Genomic DNA, 27,121 nt, shown 5'->3' on the forward strand with positions numbered 1-27,121 from the left:
CATCAGCCTAGCAGAAACATTAGACATAAATCACGAGTTTTATTGTATTTGCAATTAAAAAGATCAAATTTAATATCTACAGAAAAGCCTTAGTAATTAGGATAAAGATTAATATAGTGAAATGTCCCTGGTTTAGCAGGCCACCCAAGCAAAGCTGAAATAAAGAATTGAGTATATAATCGAATAGCATGTGAATATTAATGCACAAAGCCCTCCAAGTCCCCAGATCCCTGATGCAATTATTTTCTATTCACATTAATTGTTCCTAACAGATGACATTAATGACTTTGAGTTAAAATGTGTGCAAGGGAAGATTTCACAAGATCAGTGCTGTTTAGAAATAAGGTCACTTTTATAATTATTTGCTCAGATTTTAACCACTACTCAACATAATAAGGTTAACATGGTGAGTGCTTTTTAATGTGAATATCAAAAGTTAATTTAATGTTAATATCAAAAGCCAATAAGTGTATAGGGGTAGTCACATTTTACTTGCTATTTCTTTTTCCTTACTACTTATTTTCCAACACATACTGACAGACTGTGAAAGTGTGATTATTGTTTATAATCTGTAATTGCACATGTGTATGTATAGAACACTGATAAACTCAGATAAACTTTTTTGAGTTAGGATATGTGTTATCTAATCTAGAAATGTCAACTCTTTTGAGATTTACCTGTCCAAGGCAAGATTTGAAACAAACAACCAATTAAATCAACACTATTCAAAATTTCTGCCTGTTTTTACCCAGAAACTTCACTCACGCATCTTAGATCTTTCAACTGGGGATTTGCTCTCAGATGTGGAAAGAAGCCGGAGTCTGACGCACTCACGAACTGATGTTGAAATGCACGTGAGTTTCCCTGTCGCCTTCAGAACACTTGTTCAGGTTGTTATTTTTCTTCCTTCCATCAGAAATGATGTCATAAGTGAACCATAAAGCGCATCCTTGAAGCATTGTCAGGCAGATTAAAAATACTTTCCTTTCTTGTGTTCTCTGCAACTCAATATCATGTCCCCCAGCTGATGAAGTAAGCAGAAAGTGTCACTCTCGGCAAAAATATCATAAATCTTGCCTCGTTCCCAAGATACCTCTTTGGGTATTGATTACATCTCAAAGTCTCTGAGAAATGGCCAAGGAGCTTTTTATTAAAGCCCATGTCCCATATTACTCATCCTACTTTTATGATATATTATGTATGAACTTTTAAAAATTCATGGTCTGTACTTTTTTTTTCTTTAGCTAGGGTTATCTTTGTGCTTATTTGGCAAAACTTTAACCAGCGTGGTTTTTTAACTCTCATTGACATAAAAAAAGTATCTTGAAAAACACAAGAGCCAAATAAATAGATACTGAAAAATGTTAGGCTTAAAACAATGACAGGGTTTCCCTGGTGGCGCAGTGGTTGAGAATCTGCCTGCCAATGCAGGGGACACGGGTTCGAGCCCTGGTCTGGGAAGATCCCACATGCCGCAGAGCAACTGGGCCCATGAGCCACAACTACTGAGCCTGCGTGTCTGGAGCCTGTGCTCCGCAACAAGAGAGGCCGCGATAGTGAGGCCTGCGCACGGCGATGAAGAGTGGCCCCCGCCTGCCGCGACTAGAGAGGGCCCTCGCACAGAAACGAGGACCCAACACAGCCATAAATAAATAAATTAATTAATTAATTTAAAAAAAAAACAGTGACAGATGGACATGTGTGGATAACTGGCCTTTTATTTTACTGTATAATTTTATAAGTGTAGCTAGGAGAGTCTATATCGAAGGTAAATATTCTCTAGTTAGATTGGAATTAAATGTCAGTGGAATGCTGTCACTTTAAACATTCATGAAGACCTTAATGGCATCCAATCTATAATATGGCCTTAAGATCAGGAATTTTTTAAGTTGCAGTTTTTATCCAAGAAATCCTTGCCTTCATTCTCTCTGTCTCTCTCCTTTTTGTTAACTAAAATTATGGATTTTGTATTGCATTTCTCATAGTAAGGATGTTAAAGCATATGAGTGCTTCAAGGTGATAATCTAAAATACACTATGGGAAAAAGACACTTTGAATAGTGTAAACGGTATACTTTGCCAATTAAATCAACACAATTAAGATAACGTTGCAACGGAAACCAACATACATCTTGTGGCAAAGAAGAATTTTAATAATAATCATTATCTATTACTAATTACGACTCTTCTCAGGAGGATGTTTGGAAGGAAGTCTGTATACGTGCAGGGGTCCTACTTATTGGCAGGGGCCTTACTTGGAGCTATATCATAGCGGCTGGGACCTGGGCCTCACATCACAATGTTGTATTGACTGGGTGACCTTGGACAAGATTGTAACACCTCAGTGCCTCAGCTTCCCCATCTGGAAAATGAGAAAAAATGATATTTCTTTTCTCTTTCTGAGAGTTGTAGTGAGGATTGAATAAGATAATATATAAAATGTACATAACACAGTACCTGCTAACAGCCTGGAGCCATAACGAGATCTCCGCTGCTTTAGCCCTCTCACGTTCTTAAGTATTTGGCCGCATGCCACGGCCACAGAAGAACATGGCGAAGATGGAGAATGAGAATAGAGAAAAGTGTCTACTGGTGTGTCTCTACAGAAGGTCACATCAGTGACCCGTGGAAATAAAGTACACCCACTTCTGGCTGTTTCTCAGCACAGCGCCCACGTGTAAGACCATGATGGCATATTAAGAAGTGTAATGCATGGTCCCTTAGGGAGGCTATAAAGTATAATTTTGTTGAAAAGCCAAGACACACACATATTAAAAAAAGAAACATTTTTAGTAATAGTAGTAAAACCTGACAGTTACTAAGTTTTACTATTACTAATAATTACTGAGTATCATTAAGTGTACTACTCCTAATTGGCAGGGGCTGTTCACTCTTCACATTGATCTTATGTGGTAGGTGCTTTCATTATCTCCAGTTAGAAAGAAGGAAACTGAGGCATGGAGGACTTAAATAATTTTCCCAAAGTCAAAGAGTTAGCCAGTGAGAGAGCCAGGATTTAAACCTTATAAGTGGCCTTGGGGTTCAACCGCTCAATCACAGAACAGTTATTCACTGGAGCAGATAATCCTACATGATAATCATGTGCTGATGAGGGAAGAAACTTCAGGACAGAGGAGCTCACTTTTCAGCCATGATGTCAGAGATTCTGGGTCCCTTATTAAATTCCAACATTGATTGCCCAAGGTCAGGGAAAGGTGGGAGAATTTCCCAGTAGAGAGGACTCGCCCCTTCCTCTTCTTGGCAAAGAATTACTCTGTAATCACCCCACCACACGCGCGCACACACACACACACACACACACACACACACACACACACACACTCACAGACACCGTCCCCAGTACACTGCTCCAAGGGAGAGCTCACACCACTCCTTTCATCCTACTCAGCACAGCCCACGTCACACTGTGAGATACGCAACTTGCTACCAAGTAATCCACACGAGAGGTAATCGTCCCTCATCGCTCCTCCTAGGCTAGGGGCTTTCTACTCAAAGCACAGGCCCTGGGCCAGCAGCATCAAAGCACCTGGGAATTTCTTAAAATACTACATCTTAGACCCCACCTCAGAATTACTGAATCAAAATCTGTATTTAACAAGATCTGGGGTGACTTATGTGCCCTTGAAAGGATGAAAAGCCTGGCTTAGAGGACACTTCTGTGCATAACTACCCCAGCCCTGCCTGCCCCACATGGCATTGATGGGCCTTCCCCACCTCCCCACAGTGTCCTCCATCACATCTGGGCATCTCAAGTTCAAGGTCAAGGGAGAGGCAGCAATGCCTTCCTTCTCCAGCTCATCTTCTGAGTTCTAGTGTCCTGTCATCTTAATCCGACATCTGTATGGAGGTGCACACATGTGTGACAACTGGGCAAGGAAGCTTATTTATTAAAAAGAAGCCTGGGAATTGAGTTGAGTTGTAAAAATAGACAGTATTTTGATAGGTGAGGTGGGAAGGTATAGATGGGAAAGAGAGAGAGAAATCCCGTATAAGCTTCAGTACTTTGGGAAGAGGTAGAATATAAACGGTGACTGACACCTGTGCAGGGTGCGAAAAAAGCCATGGGAGGAGTTTAGATCGGATGGCCTCAAAGGACGTGGATGCAATCTCTCTCTGGATAGTAGACACAAGTTCCAGAGCAGAGGTAGTCCTAAATAAAAACCACCACCCTGCTGAGCCAAACAGCAAAATATCAGAGCATGGGATGGAGAAAATAGAGGACACACAAGTAGAAGTGGCTCATGATGTGATATTTCTGAAAGTCTGTTCCGGGCATGTTGCAGATGTGTGTGCCGTGGCTGAGTCCTAACTGCCTTGTGCGCCTGTGCGCTGGGACCACTGGCAGAGGGTAGTTGTTGAGATACAAACGTGAACTCCCTTTAACTAAGTTACATCTGACAGTAAATAAGGTCATAAATCAATAAATATTGCTGAAAGCTGGATTTTAAGACAACTTTCTCCTTTCAGTGATATTTAGAGCCAAATTTCAGGGGGAAAAATAGAGTAGTAAAATTCCTTGGCATTTTCAGATCACTTAAAGAGATTATTGTGCAGCCAAAATGAAGTATCGATAGCAAGGCAGATGCCTGATATTGAAAATCTAACATTGTTAGGCATTATGGATGTTGATTAGACAGCAGATTAAACATGCCCTCTGTACCGATGCAGGGGTTTCCTATTGACAACGAGTGCTCCCAGAACAGCATTACCTTCCTTCCCCAAGCTGGTGTTTAGTCATTGTCAGTTGGAATTGCATTTGGAGAACAGTGATATGTTCTCAGGTACTAAAGGCACCCATAAAGTGTCAATAAATTGCACAAGTAAGAGACTTTGCCATTCTGCCAGTGACACAGCGACAGATGGTTTCCCATCGATGAGTTTGTGAGACAAAGCTTTTCTAGATAGGGGACAGGAATGAGACTGTAATGGAGAGATTCCATTCTTGTGATCGGGATGCTGAATTAGTCTAGCCTGTCCAGTTAGTGGAGCTTCATCTGTTACATGAGGGGCCTGTAATGTGGCTGTCAAGATGTTCTGGGGTGTCTACAGCTTTGTCACCTGTGCCTTATGCAGACCCACTAGAATTCTAACTGCTTGGATCCTTCTGTGCGGGACCCAGATCTGTTTGATGTGAGAATCTTTACCATTTGGGTAGCCGACTGATATGAAAAGTCCTAGGATCTTTACAACAGAGCCTCATGATTCCCGGGTTTGGTGTTCCTTTACAGTACATGGCTTTCTGGGCATTTGATCCCGGATTTATAATGATGTTATCAGAGCCATAGGGATCATAGGAGTAATCTGGTAGAACTGCCCCACCCTACACCGGAAGACAGTAAGATCCATGGAAGTTAAATGCTTTCTTTCTCAATATCTCATATCTGGTGGCACTTGTAGCCTGAGAGCCAGGTCGCTAGACTCCAGTCCGGGGCCCATGCTCTTGAACCCTTGAGCCAAAGATGCTGCTCTGTCTTCTTCCTTTTGTAGCGTTAAAGTCATGTCTTGATATTGATCTGATTCTTTAACCAGTATGACCGGATAAAATGGGAAACTACCAGTGTCATATTTCTGCCTAATGATGATGGCAGCTCATAATTATTGAGCACCTGCTTAGGCCAGATCCTATGCTGTATGCTTCTCATCTAGAAACTCACTTGGTCCTTGCAGTGACCCTAAACGGTACGCGGTATTATTATTATTCACTTTTTAAAAAGAAAATGTAGCTCTAAAAGATTAAATAATTTCCCAGGCATGTTAGTCAGAGTCATAGCCAAGGTTTGAACCCCTAGTCTGTCGACCCCAAAGTCTGTGTTTCTAACCACAGTGCTGTATTCGCTCCTACCTCATTATGATGTTGAGTTGGTATTTCCTCTCCCCCTAAGCAAAGTCCTAGGTCAGAGCTGTCCTGCTTTTTTTAGGAATGCCAGCTGAACACAAAATCAGGAGCTCCTGCTTTGAAACGCCCTGGCATGGGGGTTGCCATCCGTGGTCATCTCTGTCCTCGAAGCAGCTGTAGCAGCAGCGAGCTGTCTCTCTCGAGCACCTGCAGCGAATACTCCAGCGGCTCCTCCTACACGTGGCATGATGGGAAGAACCTCAGGAAAAGGGTAAGGCTCCTTTCAGGCCACTGCAGCGTCAGAGCGAACCAGAAAAGAAGCCTCTTCCGGTAGGAAGGCGGAAGGTGGGAGGGAGGCGAAGAAGGAAATGACCATTTGCTGAGTTCTTGTTCATTTACGCCTCACAAAACCAAAAGAGGGAAATATGATTCTCCCCATTACATAGAAGACGAAATTGGCTCCAGAAGGTTAAGTTCCTTGCTAGAAGTCACACAGCCAGTGAGAAGTGGAATGATGATTCAACCTCAGATGACGAGGCCATCATGGGAGGGAGTTTGGGAGAGAAAGACATTTCCCTTCTGTGCTTTGGTGGAGCCCACTGAGTTCCCAGATTTATATCGAGTTGGAACTGGAACCCTGGCCTAATGGAACTGACCATGCTTCAGACCGACTAAGACATTTTCAGTTAGTTTTATGGCCATCATGGCTGTGATGCTCAGAGAGACTTGTTAATGTCCTCCGCAAAGAGAGTGAACTTGGCCATGTGCCAGGTCATTCCAGACTGAGCATCCGTGAGAACTCGAAGAAGAGGTTTTCTTCTAGAGAATAGGGAGAGCGGCGCATTCTCTCCGAATAAATGGCCGAAAGTTTTGGAAGTATCATTAGCTTTGTAGGCGTTTACTGCTCAAAAATAGCATGTATTATATTGACCTTTAATCAGTGCAATAGCCTCATAAAACACTAATATTATGGCTGTAAATTGGAGGGTGGCACAGTAGAGAGAGAGAATTCCATGGTAGATGACAAGCGCTATGGCTTCAGTGAAAGTCGAGCATGTCTCTACTTAGATGCCAGGAGTTCCTCTACCAGATTTTTAAATAACTCTTACGGCTGGAATGACTCCCATCTGCAAAGTGGGCTCGCACAGCTGAAGATTCCTTCATGATTTGAATAAACATCTTTGCACACTGGTATAAGCCAAGAATCTGGAATAGCTGTTTCTGCAGTTTCCTAATGTTAAAGAAAAACAAAGAGTACAGGAGAATGGAAACCCTGAAACCGAATATTTAGAGATCAGTTTTCTGTCATCTGTATAAATTTAGTTTATGACTTCAGAAGCATAAGAAACCAGGGAAATTCCATAACTGCCAGAAAATTTGGGTGAGGGAGGAGGTTTTTCATACTCTGAACAAGAACTCAGAAAAAGATTTCAAGCTTGAATTTAGAGCTTATTCCCTTGGACTCAGACTTACAATGCAAAGTGCAGAGCCTGGGGTGTTATCAAAATTGCTCCTTCTAAGGAGCTGTTCGGAGTTCTGAATAATGACTGCTAGGGACCTGGCCCTTAGCAGACTGGGGAGATGGTGGGGGGGGGGATGTTCCCTCTCTTTGTCTCTGAATATTGCTGGCTCCCAGAGCCCCCTGCTGAGCTCTTTTCATTCACACCTCTTTCTCTCTCTCTCTCTGAGCCTTTTTTCTTTTCTTTTCTTTTCTTTCTTCCTTGAAATTTTTCCAGTTAGAACAACCCTCGATATTCTAGGGACATCTCTTCCCTGAAAGAGGAGAAATAAGATTCTCAAGACACTTCACACACACTCTGTTAGCCATCACCTGGAGATTTAACAGTGTCCCATCTCAAAATGGCTGTGGAGTACCTGCGTGCCTGTCACATCTCCCAGAGAGAAGTCCTAATTCTCAGGGATCCAGCAGACTAGACCCAGTCCCATGAAGACATTTTATTTTATTTTTATTTGTTTGCTTATTTATTTATTTTTGGCTGCATTGGGTCTTCATTGCTGCTCACGGGTTTTCTCAAGTTGCGGCGAGCGGGGGCTACATCTTCGTTGCGGTGCGCGGGCTTCTCATTGCGGTGGCTTCTCTTGTTGCGGAGCACAGGCTCTAGGCACATGGGCTTAAGTAGTTGTGGCTCGTGGGCTCTAGGTGCACGGGCTTCAGTAGTTGTGGCGCACAGGCTTAGTTGCTCCGCGGCATGTGGGATCTTCCCAGACCAGGGCTCGAACCCGTGTCCCCTGCATTGGCAGGCGATTCTTAACCACTGCCCCACCAGGGAAGAAGTCCTGAAGACATTTTAAGTTGATATTATTTAAGGAACTTCTTAAGTTCTTACCATGTACCAGGTGCTCATTTAGTATTAACTTACATAATAAACTCATACAATATGAATTTGAATGTGAATATAATATTAACCTATGTAATAACAAATATATGACCAATGGTTCTTTAGTAGTTCATAAGTATTTTTTTTAAATATTGTTTTGTGTAGAAACAGAAGGGAAGCCTGCATGAAATGCACTGGCCACCCTCCATGGAGGAAACTGGCTCCTATTATTGAGTACTTACCACATGTCAGCTTTGTCAGCTCTTCATAAGTACTAGCTCATTTAATGCTCGTGATAGCTTATTAAGTAGGTTCTCCTATTTCCTCCATTTCACAGAGAAGTAAACTGAGGTGCTGAGAAATTAAATATCCATCCCAAGGTCTCCTAGCCAGTAAGCGGAGCTGGGCAGTTGGTTCCAGAACCTTAACCATTCTGCTAGACTGACCTTCTTCAATCAGCCTAAAACTTGGAGGAGTCCCAGTTGTTGGGACGGGTTTGTTTCCATTAAGACCAAGAATGTCCTTTTAAAAAAAAAAAATGTGTAAAACTGTAGCCTAGTCAAGAAATAGGAAAGAACTGTGGGCATTAAACCCAGGCTCCTACCCTATCAGCAGCATCTTTCAGCCAGCTGCACTGCTCCCCAGAGCAACTCTCTTCTGACTTTTCCCTGCAAAGAACGAAGCCGCCAATATGAAATGCCAGCTTCGTCCCACCATCTCCCCGATAGGAGATTCATGCTTTTTTTCAAGTTTCAAGATTATCCTCACCCTTTCTCAGGCTATTAAATACGATGACCTCCTGTGGAAAACTGTTGGAGGAATGTGGCTAATCTCACAGGGTGGGGAGCCAAGGCCCTGGGAGGTTTGCAGCCTTGGGCCCTGGGATGACTCAGACCACAACATGGGCAGGCTCCGCTCCGGGGAGGCAGAAGGGAAGTGGGTAGGCAGACACAGAGCACATCTTCTATGGCGTGAACAAATCTGCCCTTTTCAAGCTCTAAGAGGGTACTTTTGCCTAGCTTCTCTTCTTTTTTGGGAACGTGACATCAGGATCATGGAAATTCTTAGAAACCCAAGCTGTGGCAGTCTGCTCACTGGTCAGTGTATAATACCCAGACTTACTGAAGGGATTTCTTCTGATTTCCGAAGGAGTTTTTAATGGCACAGCAGAAGAGGAGGGGGAAGGGGAAGCATCACCAAAATAGAATCTATCCACAGCAACTTCTGACCCTGGAGAATTTTCCAAAGAGAATATATAATTTGACTTAAAACCAAATATACATATAACAAATAAAGAAAAAATAAACAAGACATATTGTTGAAAACAAGATTTTTATGATTTTTATGAGAAAGTTTTAGATGTAAGCAGATGCTCACAGCTTACTAAAAAGCTGAGATTCCAGGGTAAGTTTCTGACATGGACTTGACCTCTGCTTATGGGCGCTCGGGTGTTCAGAGTCCTGGAGCAGCAGGGCAGCTAGTGTGGAGGTGCCAACAGGAGCTGTACTCTTGGCCAAGACTGGTGCAGCGTGCACGTCTGAAACCACCAGATCCATTCATAGACATTCTTCATCGTTAATTATATAGCCTTTTAAAAAAAAAAAAAAGTCATTAGGTCAGAGCCTCCCAGTTTCCCCGAGTGCCAGTTTGTGATTAAACTCTGCAAGTTCCATTCAAAAGAGGGGTGTTGGAATAACCTATGGTCTCTATTATGACTTTGACTAATATAGAGGGTAGAACAGAGGCTAAGCTTGGTTCCAGCAGTATCACATCCAGGTTGATGGTGCAGTCTCTAGAGCCAGATTGCCTGGGTTCAGATCTCCACACAGCCACTTCAGAAATGAGTCATAGGAAGGACCCAGGAGACCAGAGTTCCAACCTTTGCTCCAGCTCTTCCTTAACTATGTGATCTCCAAAGGACAGATCTTGCTGAATCTCAGTTTCCTGCCTAGTAAAATAGAACTGATAATGTCTCCCTCATGGTATTGTTCTGAAAATTAAATCAAAGCACTGGGTCAGGGGCTGGTACACAGCAAATGCTTGGTCAGTGTAAGTTTCCTCCTCTGCCATTCTGTTTCTGGCCAGCAGTAATTTGATAAATATGAATGTCTGAGTAGAATGCCATGTTTTTTCCTATGTCATTTCTTGGTCACTTCTCCAGAACTAACACTGGTATTTGGAGAAATATGAAGAACAGGAAATTGACCTTCTGAAGTTAGTAGGTGAATCATTGCTATGAGTTCTAACAGCAAATGCCCAGCTGCTCTATCTGTGTAAACATTTCACAGATGTTCACTGCCTATCAAGTAAAGTCATGAAGCCACATGACATTCTAACTTTCAGTCATTAGAATGGAAGGGACCGTAAAGGCAGGGACCAACTCACTTTTCCATTTACCCTCTTTACCCGCCATATACACTGAGCAGTGAGCCATGTTGTCTTCTGGTTATTCCCTAAGTGTTCCTTAAGCATACTTTTCCAATTTAGGTCTTTGCCATCCCATTTCTTCTACCTGGAAATCATTTCCTCTACTTTTAAACTAAGGCAAACCTATCTATCTTTCTAGGGCTAGGTTTATTTTTTAAAAAAGAAAAGAAAAGAAAAGGAAACTTATATGTTTTTTGTGTTTTTTTCCAAACAGACATGTGGTCTCCCTCCTCTGAAATTCTGGAGTACCTACTACCCCTGTATGTCTCATACGATCCCTTGACTTATGGTTACTTGAGCTCAACTCCTCCTGGGAGTTGCATGCTCCTTGAAGGCAGGGTCCTTATCTTCTACTTATCTAGATCATATGCTACTTAGCTCAGGACCTGGCAAAGTAGAGATTCGCTGCATAGTTAATGAATTAGTTTGAATTAATTAATGAATAACTGCATTTATATATGAATATTTATCAACCACTAGAACGAATTCCGTTTAATGATGGCCTTTTCCTTTTATAAACTGGTGATCCACAGAGCTCAATCATTTCTCATATCTCCTTTTCTTTCCTAGCAGTCATCACAAAACTGGGACAAAAGGTTAAGTATTGACTCTTCACTCCCGAGTGGCTTTGCTAGTCCCACAGATGAACTACCTCCGACTCGCATCAAGGAAAGCCACATCTTGGAAGGACTCAGAAAGCTCCAGAAGCGAAAAGTGTTACTTGAACCCCCATCAGTGATAACCAAATGGGGTTATAAAGATTGCATGAACTCCAATGAAGGAATCTATTCTCCAGGCATTAAAAGTAGCAGCCTCAAGGAATATGCCCCCTGCAAACCCACGGGCACGGGGAGCCCCTGCAAGGAGCCCCACAAGGCATTTGTTTATGACACAGATTCTCACGACGATGCCGAAGAGGACCCTTCCTCCTTAGCCTCGCTCCAGGCAGTTCCGCATCAGGGCTGCAGGCTGCACGGTTGTAAATTAACCCACAGTGTTTCCGACAGTCTCTTTGGCTGGGAGCTGAACGGCAAACACCGTTCAGAAATCACTTCCTCGGTCTCCCCCTGGGAAAGGCCTGAGAAGCTGACCAGCTGTGCTAGCGACTGTCCCTTGGAGCGGAAGCTGTACCCGAGTGCGCGGGGACCTCAGGTGCAGAGAGAGAGGGACCCGCACAGCCAGGGCTGCCTGCCTCTCAGTCTCCAGCTCTCAGACACCGACGACACCGAAACGCTGGATGAGCTGCACATAGAGAGCAGTGACGAGAAGAGCCCGTCAGACGTGTCTTTGACTGTGGACGCCGACGAGTCCGTGGAGAACCTGGACGTCCGCGTGGGGTTTGGAAGATCTCAGCGTGGGTCTCCTGAGGAGGAAGAAGAACAAGCTCCCGTCCACTTCGAGAGCAGGCCAAAGACGTTTAGTTTCATTAAGCAGCAGAGGGTTGTAAAACGGACTTCCTCAGAAGAATGTATTACTGTCATATTTGACGCAGAAGATGGCGAGCCCATTGAGTTCAGCTCTCACCAGACTGGCCTTGTCACTGTCACCAGGAAGGAGATTTCCATCCATCAGGCCCCTGCTGGGTCCCAGACAGAGCACACTGAACTCTTACCTCAGGGAATTGCTCATTTACAGCCAGGGGCTGCTGCTAGAGACTATCCTTTCTTAAAGAGATCTGAAGAGGAAACTGAGAGAAACATTCCAAGAGGAGAAGCAGATGACGTTGCCGTGACGCCCACTGAGTCCTTCCACCCCAGGACAGTGACGCAAAACCCTCAGCGACAAAGACTGACCAAGCCAACACGCGCTACGTCATGCCAGAGTCATTCGAGGTCCTCTGTGGCCACGGGCATCTATCAGAAGAAAAGTCTGACAAAAATACCTACCAGGGGCAAGTCTTCACCTCAGAAATCAAGGATAATGGAGCCTGAAGCCTCCCTCACGGTCCCCTCAACTGGCCCAGTGACTCTTGAGAGATCACCAGCTCCAGGGAAGCTCTCACGGTTCAAAAAGCCTGAAGGCCCAGAGCCCCTCTTTGCTTTACCGCCAGATTCACACATTCCAAAACCCTCCACCCAGCTCCCTCACGGCTCCAAAATGTTCAGCAGAAGGGATTGGGTCCAGTACTCCAGGAGTCAGATGCCAGCGTCACAGCTGCTGCCAAGGCCCCCCGCCGAGCCGAGTGACGATGGGGAGCCCCCCACGAGGGATAAACACTGTGACCCGGGGCCAGAGGCCGGGCTGAGGTCGCCCTCCCTGCCGTCCCCTCCAGGCAGGTCGGTCTCCCTACTCGCCAGGCCCGGTTACGACTATCTGTCGCCACCTTCATGGGCCAAGCCAGAAAGCGGGGTCCCCAGTGAGGCAGCAAGGACAGTATTGAAATCCCCCCCTCTGAAAGGATCCTCTGCTCCTATTATTTATTTTAATCAGACCGTGACAGAAGTGCAGGGGAAGAAACCTTCTGTGACCTTCAAAAAGCCAGTCTTCACTCCCCCTCCGCCCTCCGCAGAAGCAGCAATCCAAACCAGATGCCCTGCTCACAGCCCCTCCAGCTCGTTTGCTGGGATGGCCCCAGGGCCCCCAAAGGTCTCTCCAAAGAGAAGTGTCCCCAAAACCCCACCTCACCAAACACTTGGGACCACACAAACGGACATAGGGTTACGGACTCCCAAGAATTGTCCTTCTACCCACGAGCCACTGGAAATACCGTCTTCCAAGGGTGTGTCTCCAGCAAGAAAAGGGCAGTTGAATGACAGTGTCCCCACATCCCCCAAGCCTTCCTTCTTAGGGGTAAATGAGTCACCATCATCTCAGGTTAACAGTCCCTCATCATCAGCACCCTCCAAAAGCCATAACACCCCGCATGGTTGTCAAAACCCTCATGAGAGAGGACTGAAAACTCGCCTCCCCGTTGGGCTCAAAGTCTTCATGAAGTCTCCCCAGTTGCTCAGGAAAAGTTCTACAGTGCCAGGGAAACATGAAAAAGACAGCCTAAACGAAGCCTCGAAAAGTTCCGCGGCTGTGAGCAAGGATAAGCCAGGGACCTCCAGGAACGCAAGCAGCCTTGAGGCCACAGGAGGTGAAAGAAATGTGTCTCCACTGGGTTTACGAGCACAAGAGAGTTTGGCCGAAGGGCTTCCCCTGGAAACAGCAACGCCAGAGTCATTGGAAAATAGCACGCCTGGGGCTGATGGAAAAGATGCGGTAGAAAACAAGTCTGTGAAGAGATCCCTCTCCTCCAACAAACCACTCCTAAAACCAGCTCTAGGCATGAACGGAGCCAAAGCCCGCAGCCAGAGTTTCAGCGCTCAGTCAGGGGACAAGCCCCCCACGGCCTCCATGGAAGGGCCAGGCAAAGTCCGGACTCAGATTATTACCAACACTGCTGAGAGGGGCAACTCCCTCACCCGGCAGAGCTCCTCCACGGAAGGCTCTCCCAGCAAGACGGCGTCTGCCCCCGTGTCTGACGGTCTCCCCGGTGCTGGGAGGCCCCTGGGGCATCCTTCCTCCAGGCAGGGCTCCCTGGGGAGTACAGGCAGCTCCGGCAGCCAGCACGGGAGTCCAAGCAAGTTGCCTTTGAGGATCCTTCCAAAATCCGAAGGGCCCCTCGCCCCACCTGGAACAGAAGAGCAGCAGGCCTATGCCCAGGGAGAAGGCGCCAGGGTGACTGCACCAGAGGAAGCAGGCAGCGACCACGGCAGGTGCCCATCCACCCCAAAAGACGGCCCAGGAGCCCCGCAGAGTCCGGGGAGGACACGGCATCCCAGCAATTTTGAAACCAGCAGGACCTCCAAGCTAGAAACTTCTGGAAGGTATCCAGACACGTCTACAACCAGGACCGGTGTTGTGAGCCCAGAAGCCCCCCTCTCACCCACAATCGAAGAAAAGGTCATGTTGTGCATTCAGGAAAATGTGGAAAAGGGCCAAGTGCAAACAAAGTCCACCTCTGTGGACGCGAAGCCGAGGCCCGGGCCTTCTTTTGCCAGCTGGTTCGGTTTTCGGAGGAGCAGACTGCCAGCTCTCAGTAGCAGGAAGATGGATGTCTCCAAAACCAAAGCAGAAAAGAAAGATGCAAAAGGTTTGGGGTTCGGAAACAAACAGCTAAAATCAGAGAGAAAAAAAGAGAAAAAGAAGCCTGAGCTACAATGCGAGATGGAAAATGAACTTAACAGGGACATCGAGCTGGCAGATGGTCCGGACAGTGGTTTACAAAACAGAAATAACCTGAAAACACCGCCAGACATTTATGACCAAGTGAAGTTTGAATCGAGAAATAGACCCAGCCCTGTTCCATGTTCAACGAAAGATACGTTTATGACGGAACTTCTGAACAGGTAGCGTGTTGGCAGAGGGGGTGGCAGTATAGAGGGCAGTGCAGAACCCCACCCACCCCTCACCCCCCAACACGGAGAGTTGTTTGTTTCCTGCACACTGAACACCAGTCAAGCATGTTTCTCATACAAGCAGAAATTCATCGTAGCAATCTTTTATACATTAGCCAGAACTTAAACAATGAAATAAAAGTTAGCGATAAAATGGTGATTTAGTCCACGTTACTTTGGTAACCAAACCAATGGTCTTTGAAATTAAAGAATGGTAAGTTTCATCAAGGTTGGTGGAAATTCAGCCTACGGTAGAAATCATGAACGTACCCACATGGCATGAAATGGAAGAAAACTACACATATGTTTTTAAAGGATGCTGATCCCACTGACCGTACGGAGCAAACTTAGAAACTTTCCAGAGGTAGTTACAGATCCTGCTGATCTTAAGCCAGAAGTATATTTAGCAATCATTCCCCAGTGGTTTTTACTTTATTCCCTCAGCAACCCCCCCCCCCGCCATCTCACAAGCAGTCATAAAAATAAAAATAAATTATTGCATTATCAAATCTAAATTGACACACTACTGGAATAGCAGATGAAGATTTGACCAAGGCCAGTGAGACACACTTATCACTCAAGGGTTTAAAGACAAAGAGACACATGGAGGTTACTTTAAACATTAAAGGATTGGGAAAAGTAGAGTGATTGAAGAAGAGCAATGTAATTGATCAGAGGAATCACTTTCTACCTGCAGAGTTGATAAGAAAGCAGCTCAACAGACTGAAAGTGGATCAAATAATGTTTCCTGCAGGAGTGTGTTAAAGGGCAGCTCCCAGGGCTCTTGTGTCACCGGCAGCTCTCTCGGCACTCAAGGAACCCACAAGAAGAACATCAAAACCAAAGCAGATATGGAAATACCGAAAGGCTCCCTGGTAAGTCTTTTACCATCCTGGTTATGAAGTGTCAGGTTCTGAGATGGGCTAGTTGGGTTCTGTCTGCCCTTTGCTGATGAAAATATATAGGCAAGAGATGACGGGGGAAAGGGAAAGTTAAAGCCAAAGAGAAAAAAGAGGGAAATCTTGGTGACACGGTAGCGGAGTGACGGCAGTCAGACTGGAATGGGCCTGGCTCCCTCCACCCACGCCGCTTTTGTAGTTCTCTTCTCAGAAGGATGGTATAATCACAGTGCAGGCAAATGATGCCGCGCGTGTCATCTTCAAATTATACCCTTGTGCTGGGAATTTGTCCTGATGGTGCTTTCCATCATTTCCAGCAACGCAAAAAGGAACGAAAACGATTATAAAAAAATAAAAGTGCAGAGCAATTTAGGAGAACATTGGCTATCTTGATGATTTGATTTAAGCGTTTTTCCTAAAGTTGTAAATACCGACTTACCCTACCTAAGACAGAAGGTGTTAAGACTTAAGAAACTTATCCCTGGAACCAGGCCTGGATGCTGCAGGGCAGGGAGAGGGGACAGAGCCTGGAGCTGTGCCCCATGCTCCCAGCAGGGACATCAAGGCTGTCCTGGGCCTGGGCGCTAGCCCCGGAGCTAGCATGGTCCGCCACGCAGGCTGCACATCAGGGCTGCTGTAGGCTGCCCAGGTTTCCTGAGCGACAGGGACCTCGAGGACGGCTGCTACCCGCCCGGGCCCAGGCCGCCCGCAGGAGGCGGCGGCAGCTACCACCCCCATCATGACGGCCACGGAAACGCGCTGGGCGGAGACAGCTGTCCCTCGTTCGGCAACCCACAAGGCAACGTGATAGCAAAACTCGTGTCTCCTATCGTGTCCGTGGTGGTGGTGACCCTGGACCCTGGGAGCGGCCAGCTATTTCCAGTACAACAGGAGGAGGAATTGCTTCAGGACAAATGAACCAGAAAACATCTGAGGCCTTCAAAATCCACCCATCGCTTTGAGAAAAGCTCCATCCAGTCAAGAACCGCCTTCATCACTCCCGTGAAGTTCCTTTCCTTCTTGGCTTGACCAGCTGCCCTGAAGGGTTTTCTCCTCTGTTTGCAATAGACGTGCTGCCTAACAAAGAATTCCTAATTCCTCAGACACCTCGATCGTGATAAGGTAGACAGCTGGACCTTGGGTTGTACAAAAGATTGCTTGATCTGTTGGTTCCATTGTGAATCTGGACAGAGAGATTCCAGCTCTGGAATGAGCTCCGAAACTACCTCCTGGTGTGACTCCAGGCCATCGACATGGTCACAAAGCACAGGGGCAGCAGAATGGCACGGGGGTCTTGGGCGGGAATGCCATCGGCTTCTAAAAGATGGAGACAGTCTGCTGTTTGGGTTTCCAGCAAGCTGGGGTGAGAAGCTTGGCTGATGCTGCAAGTTCCTTAGTTATGTCAGGAACCCAGACCCGTTCACCACCACCCCCGTGAATCGGGAATGAGTGATTTCCAACACTAACGGCAGAATTTGCACATTATTTCAGCTCACAAAAGTATTGTTATCTGCAGAGGATCAGGCTGGATTTTGGAAATTTAAGTGCAAAATCGCTGATGTGGAAACCGTCTCGGGGAAGTGATCAAGGGGTGCTTTTTCCTGTGAAATAGTACAGTTTCTACATTGTTTTGGAGAATGCGGGGTAGAAATAGAGATTTGCAGATATTGAAGCTTTTGGTATTATTTTTGATCTTTGATCCTCTTTGGGTACCAGTTTTTAAGGCGACGGCAGTACTTTCCTTGGTTTATACTTATCTTTTTACTGGACTAGATGATCTTCTATCCTCAAACATCTAAAAAGTATACTAGCTGTTTGCTTGTATTTTAGTAATACTTTAGAGGAGAGGAAAAAGGATGGTTTGGGCAGATTAGTATAGTTTGATTCAACTGAGATTAATGCTGATAGAATTTTAGAGTTTAAATATTAGAACCAAAGAGGAAGCCAGTCACTAGAATCTGGATCTCATAAAGAGGACACGTTAAAATTCCAAATATGCATGCTTTGTGCTCACCCTTAAGGATTGAGAGCTAGGTCTCCCAAGAGAAGTTGAGAGCAGAAAGCATTTGAAAGAGCTTCCCAGAATGGAAAAGAACTTAAAACTAACGCTCCTGATTAGATGTCTCAGAATTGCATGACTTCCATCCTGGATTTACATAGATTTGAGCCATTTGAAGACAGCCTATACTTCCTATTTTAATATGAATGTCCTATGACTCTTCCCAAATCTTGTTGAGCTTTCCCATAAGTGAGGACGCCCACTAAACATTTCCCATATATGAGTTTTTGTGGGGAGTTTAATTTAACTCTTGTTAAAAAGTGTGTGTGTGTACACACACAGATTTACACACAGATATACATAAATAGAACTTAAAAAAAAGGTAACTCCATCCATTTTCTGTAACTGTCATGGACAACTTTTCATCATTTAAAATACATGTAAGATGGAAGCAACCTAAGTGTCCATCGACGGATAAATGGATAAAGAAGATGTGGCATATATATACAATGGAATATTACTCGGCCATAAAAAGAAACGAAATTGAGTTATTTGTAGTGAGGTGGATGGACCTAGAGTCTGTCATACAGAGTAAAGGAAGTCAGAAAGAGAAAAACAAATACCATATGCTAACACATATATATGGAATCTTAAAAAAAAAAAAAAAAAAAGGTTCTGAAGAACCTAGGGGCAGGACAGGAATAAAGACGCAGACGTAGAGAATGGACTTGAGGATACGGGGACGGGGAAGGGTAAGCTGGGACGAAGTGAGAGAGTGGCATGGACATATATACACTACCAAATGTGAAATAGATAGTTAGTGGGAAGCAGCCACATAGCACAGGGAGATCAGCTCGGTGCTTTGTGACAGCCTAGAGGGGTGGGATAGGGAAGGTGAGAGGGAGACGCAAGAGGGAGGAGACATGGGGATATATGTATATGTATATGTATAGCTGATTCACTTTGTTATAAAGCAGAAACTAACACACCATTGTAAAGCAATTATACACCAATAAAGATGTTAAAAATTAAATAAATAAAAATAAAAAATAAAATACATGTAAGAGAAAAAAAAAAAGAAAGTTATCCTTTTTGGAACTTGACTCCCTATCATTTAGTGTTTTAATTATGAGGTCCAGAACTCAGGGGGTAATTTCCTTTAAAAAAATGAATAAAAGGCATTTTTATATTTCCCCAGGATATGCCAGTTTCAAATAATATTTTTGCTTTAAAATTACCTTAAATTGAACTTCCTCTCCTTATATTCTTTCTGTTCTTGCATCACTGGTCTGGTGATATTCATTGTTCCTTTATGTAAATTTTAAAGCACTCGAGCAAAAAACAATATCTTTTCAGAATTCCTGTATCCATATATTTTTGTGCTCTAATAAAAGAGATTATAAAATATACTATGTGCTACCATTTTCCTAGGGAAAACCTGAAACATGAAGCAATTACTCATTTTTTTCTGGGGTGGTTCAAGAGTAGGGGAGATTTTAGAAGTAATCGTGATTGGCATTATTAGTTTTTAATTATTATTGATGTTTAGGGTTCCTTAGAGTTTCACTTTAATTTGAGACAAATGTACACTTAAATGCTTTTTTTTTTTCCAAACAGCTCTTGACTCTAAAGCGCTATAAGGTCTTTTTTTTTTCTTTTCCAAACCCTCTGAAATCATATGCAAACTATGTTCTTTGCAAAAGCTTTTTTTTTTCTTTTCCCCTTCTTGCTCTTGGCTTCCATGGTATCATGCCTTCCTGAAAACATAGATGTCCCTTGCATTATAAAATCACAAATTGTAAGTGTGTCTAAGGCTGCCTTTGTAGTGTCACCGAAAGGAAAGAGAGAGAATAAACGTGTGGAAATGTGCAGTATGCCAGAAATTCAATCCAACTGATCTAAAACTTTGATAGCCTGGCAGAGCCCCTTATCAGAGGCACTCAATTTAACTATGCCCCATTTAATATGGTGCTGACAGCTTGGGGTATATCTTCACTGTACAGAAATACCAAAAAGAAAAAAAAACTGTTTAGCTTTTACAATTTCATTTTTACTTTCTTAGTACTTCCTAATGCTAAAGTAATTTGCCTTGCTTTTCTTCTCTCATTTGCAGTCTTTTACAGTGTAATAATGTTTCCTTTGGTCCTTCCAGAATATCTGCAAGAAACACTCTTATTGTTCTCTGTGAAGTACAAGGATTCCCTAACCACCAGATATACATAATCCATAGGGATAAGCTAATTTTCTAGTTAGCTGCAAGAGGAAATTAGTCAGGCTGGGAAGCTTTCCATATAGAGGAGTACTATTAACCTAGATAGTTGAACAGCTAGTCATTCTTTCAAAGGTAAAATGCAATTTTTTTTCACCTCTATAATCGTCAATGGGGATTGGACTAAAATTACTAATTTCAGAAGAAAGGACATTAGCCATAGTCCCCTTGGGGACTAGTAAAAGAATAGCAGTGAAAACCTATTCATTATATGTTATCAACCTATATAGAAAGGAAATTAGATGCAAAATGAGATACATTCTTATACCATAGCACATTGATGTGACTACCCATGAACCTTTTAAAATCAAGAGTTTAAGGGAATTTTCCCCTACTGGAGCTCAAGGTAAATTTGCTATCTGCTTCTTTTAAAGCGTGTTGCAGAGAATTCTTCCCACAGTAGTTATTTTGGGTGAAAACAATAGCTGCACATAATGCATTACATATCACACTTTTTTCCTGAATAAAATCACTCTTCAAAAATCTTATACCAGGGACTTCCATGGAGGTCCAGTGGTTAAGACTCTGCGCTTCCACTGCAGGGGGCGCGGGTTCGATCCCTCGTTAGGGAACTAAGATCCCGCGTGCCGCAAGGTGCAGCCAAAAAAACCCAAAAAATCTTATACCATAATATACCAGCATCCTTTGCCCTTAACAAACTAAGACTATATGTAGTTATGAGGGTCCTAAGGCATTTTAATTATTTTTATCTGTGGTAATATAATAGAAAAATTATTTCCATACATATGTCAAGTCCATGTATGTAGCACACCTCGACTTAGTTCACTGGTGACTGCATATCCATTTTCAAGACTGCTAGATGCATTCTACCATATGTATAAAAGTCTCATTAATGCTTTACTGAATTAAATATTTTTCTCTTTTCAGAGCCTTAATTAGAGGCTTATGTCCCCATTTATGCTGTCATTTACAGACCACTTAGCTCTAACTTTTGCGTAATTTAGACAAGGGCCATGTTAACTTTGCACTTTTACTTAAATTATACAAAATCATTATAAGAGGGGAAAAAGGCATCCCCAGAAAAGATTGCATCAGTATTAAGTAAATAAGTCAGAAAGAAATGCACACTCCTTCCTACATGTTGTAAGTCCTTCCTTCCTGTGGATTTAGATAATTTTCTGAAATGAGAAGTCTCAAAGGAACAGCTCCCAGCTCCTATTGAACTGTCACTGGACAAAATAAAAATCGTTAATGAAATTAATGAGATCATATAACTGGAAAGAGATGGCCATTTTAATATGGGTATTTTAATTTAAATTATGAGTATCCTCTTCACCCAGTGTCACATAGTCTGAAAAAATCACATATGCTAATAAAAAAGTATCAAATACAATCCCATTAAAATTGTGCTGTGGTGATGAAGTAGCATAAAATAGTACAATAATTATACAAATTGTTATCATCTTATTAAGTTCTGCAAAATTTTATAATTTCAACATCTTTAATTGAACAATTCTGTTCTAAATGCTATTTGGATGCTAATAAGAAGCATGCCTATCTTGCCCTCCTCCTGCAGAGTTTTCTAAATGACTGTCTTTTCTAAAGGTAATGCCTTCCAGGAGTTTTCCCTCCAAAGATCACTTCTCTCCTCTCACAGAGGTTCATTAAGTTCTTTTCCTTTTCAATGAGCTTTAACATCAAAATGTTCTTTTCTTGGGATGCAGTTCTTGTTACGATGATTCAGAGAAGAAATATACACAGAATTCCAAATGAAGGGTGTCCCCAAATATGGGGTTTTATTCTGCAGTTATGTATATATATTTGTCAGCAATGAATTATTTTCTCCCTTTTTCCTCCTGTGTCCTTTGTAAGCACGTTCCTCCCAGCCTTTTCTAATGGGAGAGGTTAATAGAATATAATGGGTACAGTGGCATTTAATGGTTACCTGTTAGAGACTGGTATTTAGTACAGCTCTTGACTACAACTGCAGAGCTCAAAAGATGGGCAAGAGTTGGAGGTGCACCATTAGCCATTAGAAGGTGCCCAAAGTACTGGCAGCAAACTGAAACCAAAAATAACCCACATCATTGCGCACGAGAGTCACCTGCTACTTCTTACCAAATAGGACATTACTGACATTGATTTGTATCTGTTCCTGGTAGAGCAATGGCTGAAGAAATTCTGAATCTCTAACCACCATTGTTTGCTGAGCCAAACTTCTCGGTTTTGTGACCATTCCCATCTGTGAAGTGCTTTGCCACGTGAAGAATTCGCTTTGGCAAATTCTTCATCTGGAGCTGGCAGACCCTTGCCCCCAGGAAAGTTCCACAACCTTTCGCCAACACACAGCCACTGTGTGATCAAGACTGAAAATTAATTTTAATTTCAGCCTATGAGAAATATAATTAGCAAGGGGAATCTGCTGCCAAAATAAATTATGCCCCTCATTTCCATATGGAAATGGATTTTTTTAATTACTCACCACTTTGCATTGAAATCTATTTGTATGGATAATTAGAGCTGACAAGTATGCCATTCTAAGGCACTCCCGCATTTTCCATTCCTTTGTTGATTCTTCATCCATCCCTTTCCAATTCAAAATTTCCCCTTATGTGTCATTCGCTCCTCAGGGGTCATTAGCCCAGGGGAGCTGAAAGAACTCCTGTCTACAAGCCCAGTTCCTCTGATAAATACCCAAGAGGCCACGTTTAGCATTTGCTGTTAAGCACTTAAAGCCCTAGAAAAGTTCTGACAAGGAGCTGACAGGTAGGGGCTCAAGATGGTTTTCATTTTCCTTCTTAAATATGATACTTGGACAGAGGTGGTGATTGTAAGTTCCACCGAAGGCGTAGGAACAAGTAGGAAAGAGAAGCAGGGCACTAACACACACAAACAGAAAACTTCTTTGCTACTCTTAAATAAAAATATAGTTTATGTATATTTGGAATACTGCCTACCTATCTAATTGCTAGACACTAAGAGAGATACAGTAGTTCTTGGGAAGGTCTGGAAAGGATGACTGTGGCAATATGGCACACTGAAAAATTAAATTACAGCAATGAATAGGGGTCAGGAGTGCCCACTCTAAAACTGAAATCCTTTTATAACCTTGAACAGATCACTAACCCTCTCTAAGCCTCTTCTCCTTTATCTCCAAGATGAGAACCTTATTGTAATCATTGGATTCTTTTGTTCAGAATTTCATAGGCTGATGGAGATGATGATTCACCCACTTTCCAGCAGGTTAGCATGGCACCCCTTCAAGTTTAAAATTGGTTGATTTAGAAAAACCCAAAGGAAATACTATTTTACCTAACAGGTGTGGGAAAATATGGAGCACCCTGTCTTAGGTGTTGGAACGGGCTGAAAATACAGATTTTCTTGATGTTTCTGTAAATGAGGATAGAAAGTTCCGTTGGATCCTTAATGGAAATTAAGGTGTTTGGGTCTCCTTCCTTTTGGGTTTCTCGGTAGCTTTGTCACAAAGAGGTCACTGAGCTAGGTGAACTTTGGAAGGCAAATAAGTAACTCGTTAGTCTTGATGATGCGCACAGAGATTCTCCTCTCTGCCATCCATAAATACTAGAAATAGAGCTGGTTGATGTTGCCCTTCTTCCCCCATTCCCTAACTTACTTCCTCTGGAGGTACTAACAAACAAGGCAGTGCTGACAGCAGACAGCTGATGGGGAAAGAGGGTGATGAAGCATGGCCTCTGGGTATTCAGCCCTTAACACCCTCTCCTTTTAGGGTTCAGACAGTCGTTGCCATACTCCTGAGTGTTCCATCTCCTGGCTATCAGTGTGTACGGATTAGGCACCAATTACATTCTGATATTGGAACCATGGTCATGAAATGTAAATAATTGGTCTGATTCCATTAGTTATGAAAAATAAGAGGTTAAAAAGTAGAAAGCTAAGTCTAGCTCAAGGTCAGTTTACAAGCATGTGACTTTCTATATTGTAAGTATAAAATAATGGTTTCTTGGCATTCAACTTGAGCCCCCGAGCAAATCCACTGACAACCTCTAATGTCCCCCCACTGCGTTCATCGCACAGTTCATTATTATCGTTGGCCGCCCAGGTGACTGGCTGGGATGTATTTTCAAAGAGCTATTTAGGGTCATTCTGCCAAGGACCATAAGCTGTCTTGACCTTGTGGCCAAGTCTACACTGGCATAGTCCCATGGAAATTTGAGAATAACAAAGTTCCACCAAATGAACACAACTCTGAAACCAGATTTGCTGTGTTTGAATCCTGGTTCCACCACTTGGACAATTGCTTATCTTGTCTGTTTCTTCAAGGCCCCTTATGTCCAAAATGGAGCTAACAATAGCACTTACCTCCCAGCATTGCAAGGTTATGAGAGCATAGGTGTGAGGAGCTTAAATAGCTCCTGCTGCATAGTAGTTAAGTGTTGGCTGTTTTTATTATTATTGATATTGTTCATGATATTGTTATTACTACTGCTACTCGATTGGGAAGTAGGGGGCCTGGGTTTAGTGTTGGCATTTACATCTGTTTAAGGAAACTTGCTGGATCTCAGAATTCTCATTTGTAAAATACTGTGACTTTATTAGGTTCTTGCTCGAGTTCCATTTGGTACTCCAGCATTCAGCCTCTGGATATCCCAGCTGAAATGTAAGGGGGATGTTTTTATAGCTACTTTTATTTTTTATTTATTTATTTATTTATTTTTGGCTGTGCTGGGTCTTCGGTTCGTGCGAGGGCTTTCTCTAGTTGCGGCAAGTGGGGGCCACTCTTCATCGCGGTGTGGGGACCGCTCTTCATCGCGGTGTGCGGGCCTTTCACTATCGCGGCCCCTCCCGTTGCGGGGCACAGGCTCCAGACGCGCAGGCTCAGTAGTTGTGGCTCACGGGCCCAGCTGCTCCGTGGCATGTGGGATCTTCCCAGACCAGGGCTCGAACCCGTGTCCCCTGCATTAGCAGGCAGATTCTCAACCACTGCGCCACCAGGGAAGCCCCAGGGGGATGTTTTTGACCTGAAACAAATCTAGGTAAATGTATCACCCTTCTAGTTCACTGAGCACACATCAAAGTCACCTCACATTTCATTCTGGAAAGAACAACAGCAAAATAACATTTTCTTAGAGAGTTATACTCTAGGAAAAGGTCAACAGATCTAAGTGTATTTCTTTATTCTCATTAAAATAATGTGGTGGAGTCATTGTCGCTGGAAGAATTATGTTTCCTTAGACTTTAATTTTTCCCAGCAGCTCTGTGTTACTGACTTTATTAAGTATTAAAAAGAACTATAGCTGTTATCTCAAAAATCTTATGTAGAATCAGGTACCCTGTAACTTGCTTTCAGAGCTGGGGTTATATTTCTAAAAATATGCTCTTATAATTAAAACTTGTAATAAAGCCAAGTGATAGAGTAGGGGAAAATGGAGTGAAGAAAATATATGTGTATATATATACACACACACTCACACATACACACCCACATGTTTGTTATAGAATGTACCAATAGTCTAAGGATTACAAAATCGATTTAATATAACACATAGGAACTCACAGTGTTTCCTTGTTACTGCAGATAAAAGAGGCAAATGAACACTTGCAAGAGGATGAAGAAGATACAGTTGCAGATTCTGCATTTCAGAGCCATACCATAGGTAAAAATTCATGTCTCAATATGCCTTTAACTGAGATGTTTTCTACATGCGACCTTATTTCAGACACGGTGTGTTCCTAAAGGTCATGTCTTATGCCCACCTCTACAAGGACTGGGTCTTAACTTCTCATGCATGATTACCTTTATCTTCTTAGGCATTGGAAGCTACATAAAATAAGTGGGTCAAAGCAGAACCTATGAAGAAAACATAGGTATTTGCAAAGGAACGCAATGCCAACTGATAAGTGAGTCCTTGTCAATATGAAATGAAAATGATACTGAGTGTAAATAATTTCTCTCTGCGGAAAAAATCAACATTGAATTGATCCAATTTCTGTAATTGTCTCAGGAAGCACTATTATTGGTTAGAAGTGTGGAGTGGTAGCTTTCTTATATTGAATATTTTTTAAATTGGATATGTTTTACACATAGAACTAAATAGATTAAGTATATACGGCTTGCCAAAATCGCCTCCTCATTTTCTTCATCATTTCTGTTAGAACCCTGATTATAGGTAGTCCTTTCTCAGAGATACCTTTGGTTTGTCATCTCTGTCCTAAAATTTTACATGAGCCCATGTTGAAGGAACTCAGGTTTCTAACACAAAGGGATTTTGCTAACCTGTTTCCAGCAGCCAGGAGGTAACTGGTAATAGAGTAGCTGTCTGCGTCGGTGATCCTTGTCAGGAGATAGAAGACGTGATAACTTTAACAGCTCTGGGCCACCGTAGACACTTGCAAAATTAGTTGTTCTTTGGGCTCTAAAAAATAGCTGTGAAATGTAAGCATGCTGATTATTTAGTTTTACACAAAACATCAAGGCATGAGAGAATCATTTTTTCAAATCACATTTGGGTGTAGTAGACAGTACTGAATACCATCCTCTGGGGCATGACAGCGCTACAACTTTCTGGTTGCTGGTATAATCAGTATGCACGGCTCCTGCCCCTTCCCTGGAGTACCTTTAGCTGCCAACTCTCAGTATCTCACCACTCCTAGAGCCATGTTGGTATGTTCTGCGGCTGGTTTTCTAGCTTACTCAGCTGCCTTCTCCCAACTATAATTTACAGTTTATCTCAGAGAGTTATCACACCCTCACAGCTTAATGAGACTGGCACACCATTATTATTCTTTTCTGTTGTAATTGGGAATAGAAAAGTCTTAACAAACAGCTGGATGAATGGAGTCTGAATGCGAGTATTATTCCGGAAAGACATCCTTTAGTACAGTTAGTTGTCGGTGTAAAATGCTTAAATGTGTCAGTTCTGTGTAGTTAGCTAATGTGCAAGTTAAATATTGTTCAGCAACCTTCAAACATGGCACTACGTAAAGCCCCACTGAGTCATCATTCTTCC

The 27,121-nt window shown here is 43.1% G+C and overlaps 1 protein-coding gene across 19 annotated transcripts in view; it reads left to right on the forward strand.

The window, feature by feature from the left end:
* NCKAP5 (NCK associated protein 5) overlaps positions 1–27,121 on the forward strand; it is a 1,102,730-nt gene that overhangs the window by 988,060 nt on the left and 87,549 nt on the right. For 14 of the 19 annotated variants that reach the window (XR_014246257.1, XM_082397785.1, XM_082397783.1 and 11 more), the window contains 5 exons: positions 753–854; positions 5,939–6,127; positions 11,193–14,956; positions 15,702–15,879; positions 25,690–25,768. Coding sequence is in view for 18 of the 19 variants with exons in the window: in XM_082397785.1 (XP_082253911.1) it covers positions 753–854; positions 5,939–6,127; positions 11,193–14,956; positions 15,702–15,879; positions 25,690–25,768 (4,312 nt within the window). In the remaining variant the exon portion in view is untranslated. The remainder of the gene's footprint in view (positions 1–752; positions 855–5,938; positions 6,128–11,192; positions 14,957–15,701; positions 15,880–25,689; positions 25,769–27,121) is intronic. The other 5 variants (XM_082397781.1, XM_082397782.1, XM_082397789.1 and 2 more) reach the window with 4 other exon arrangements.

Source organism: Balaenoptera borealis (genome assembly GCF_965194805.1).
Source record: "Balaenoptera borealis genome assembly, chromosome: 6".
NCBI lineage: Eukaryota > Metazoa > Chordata > Mammalia > Artiodactyla > Balaenopteridae > Balaenoptera > Balaenoptera borealis.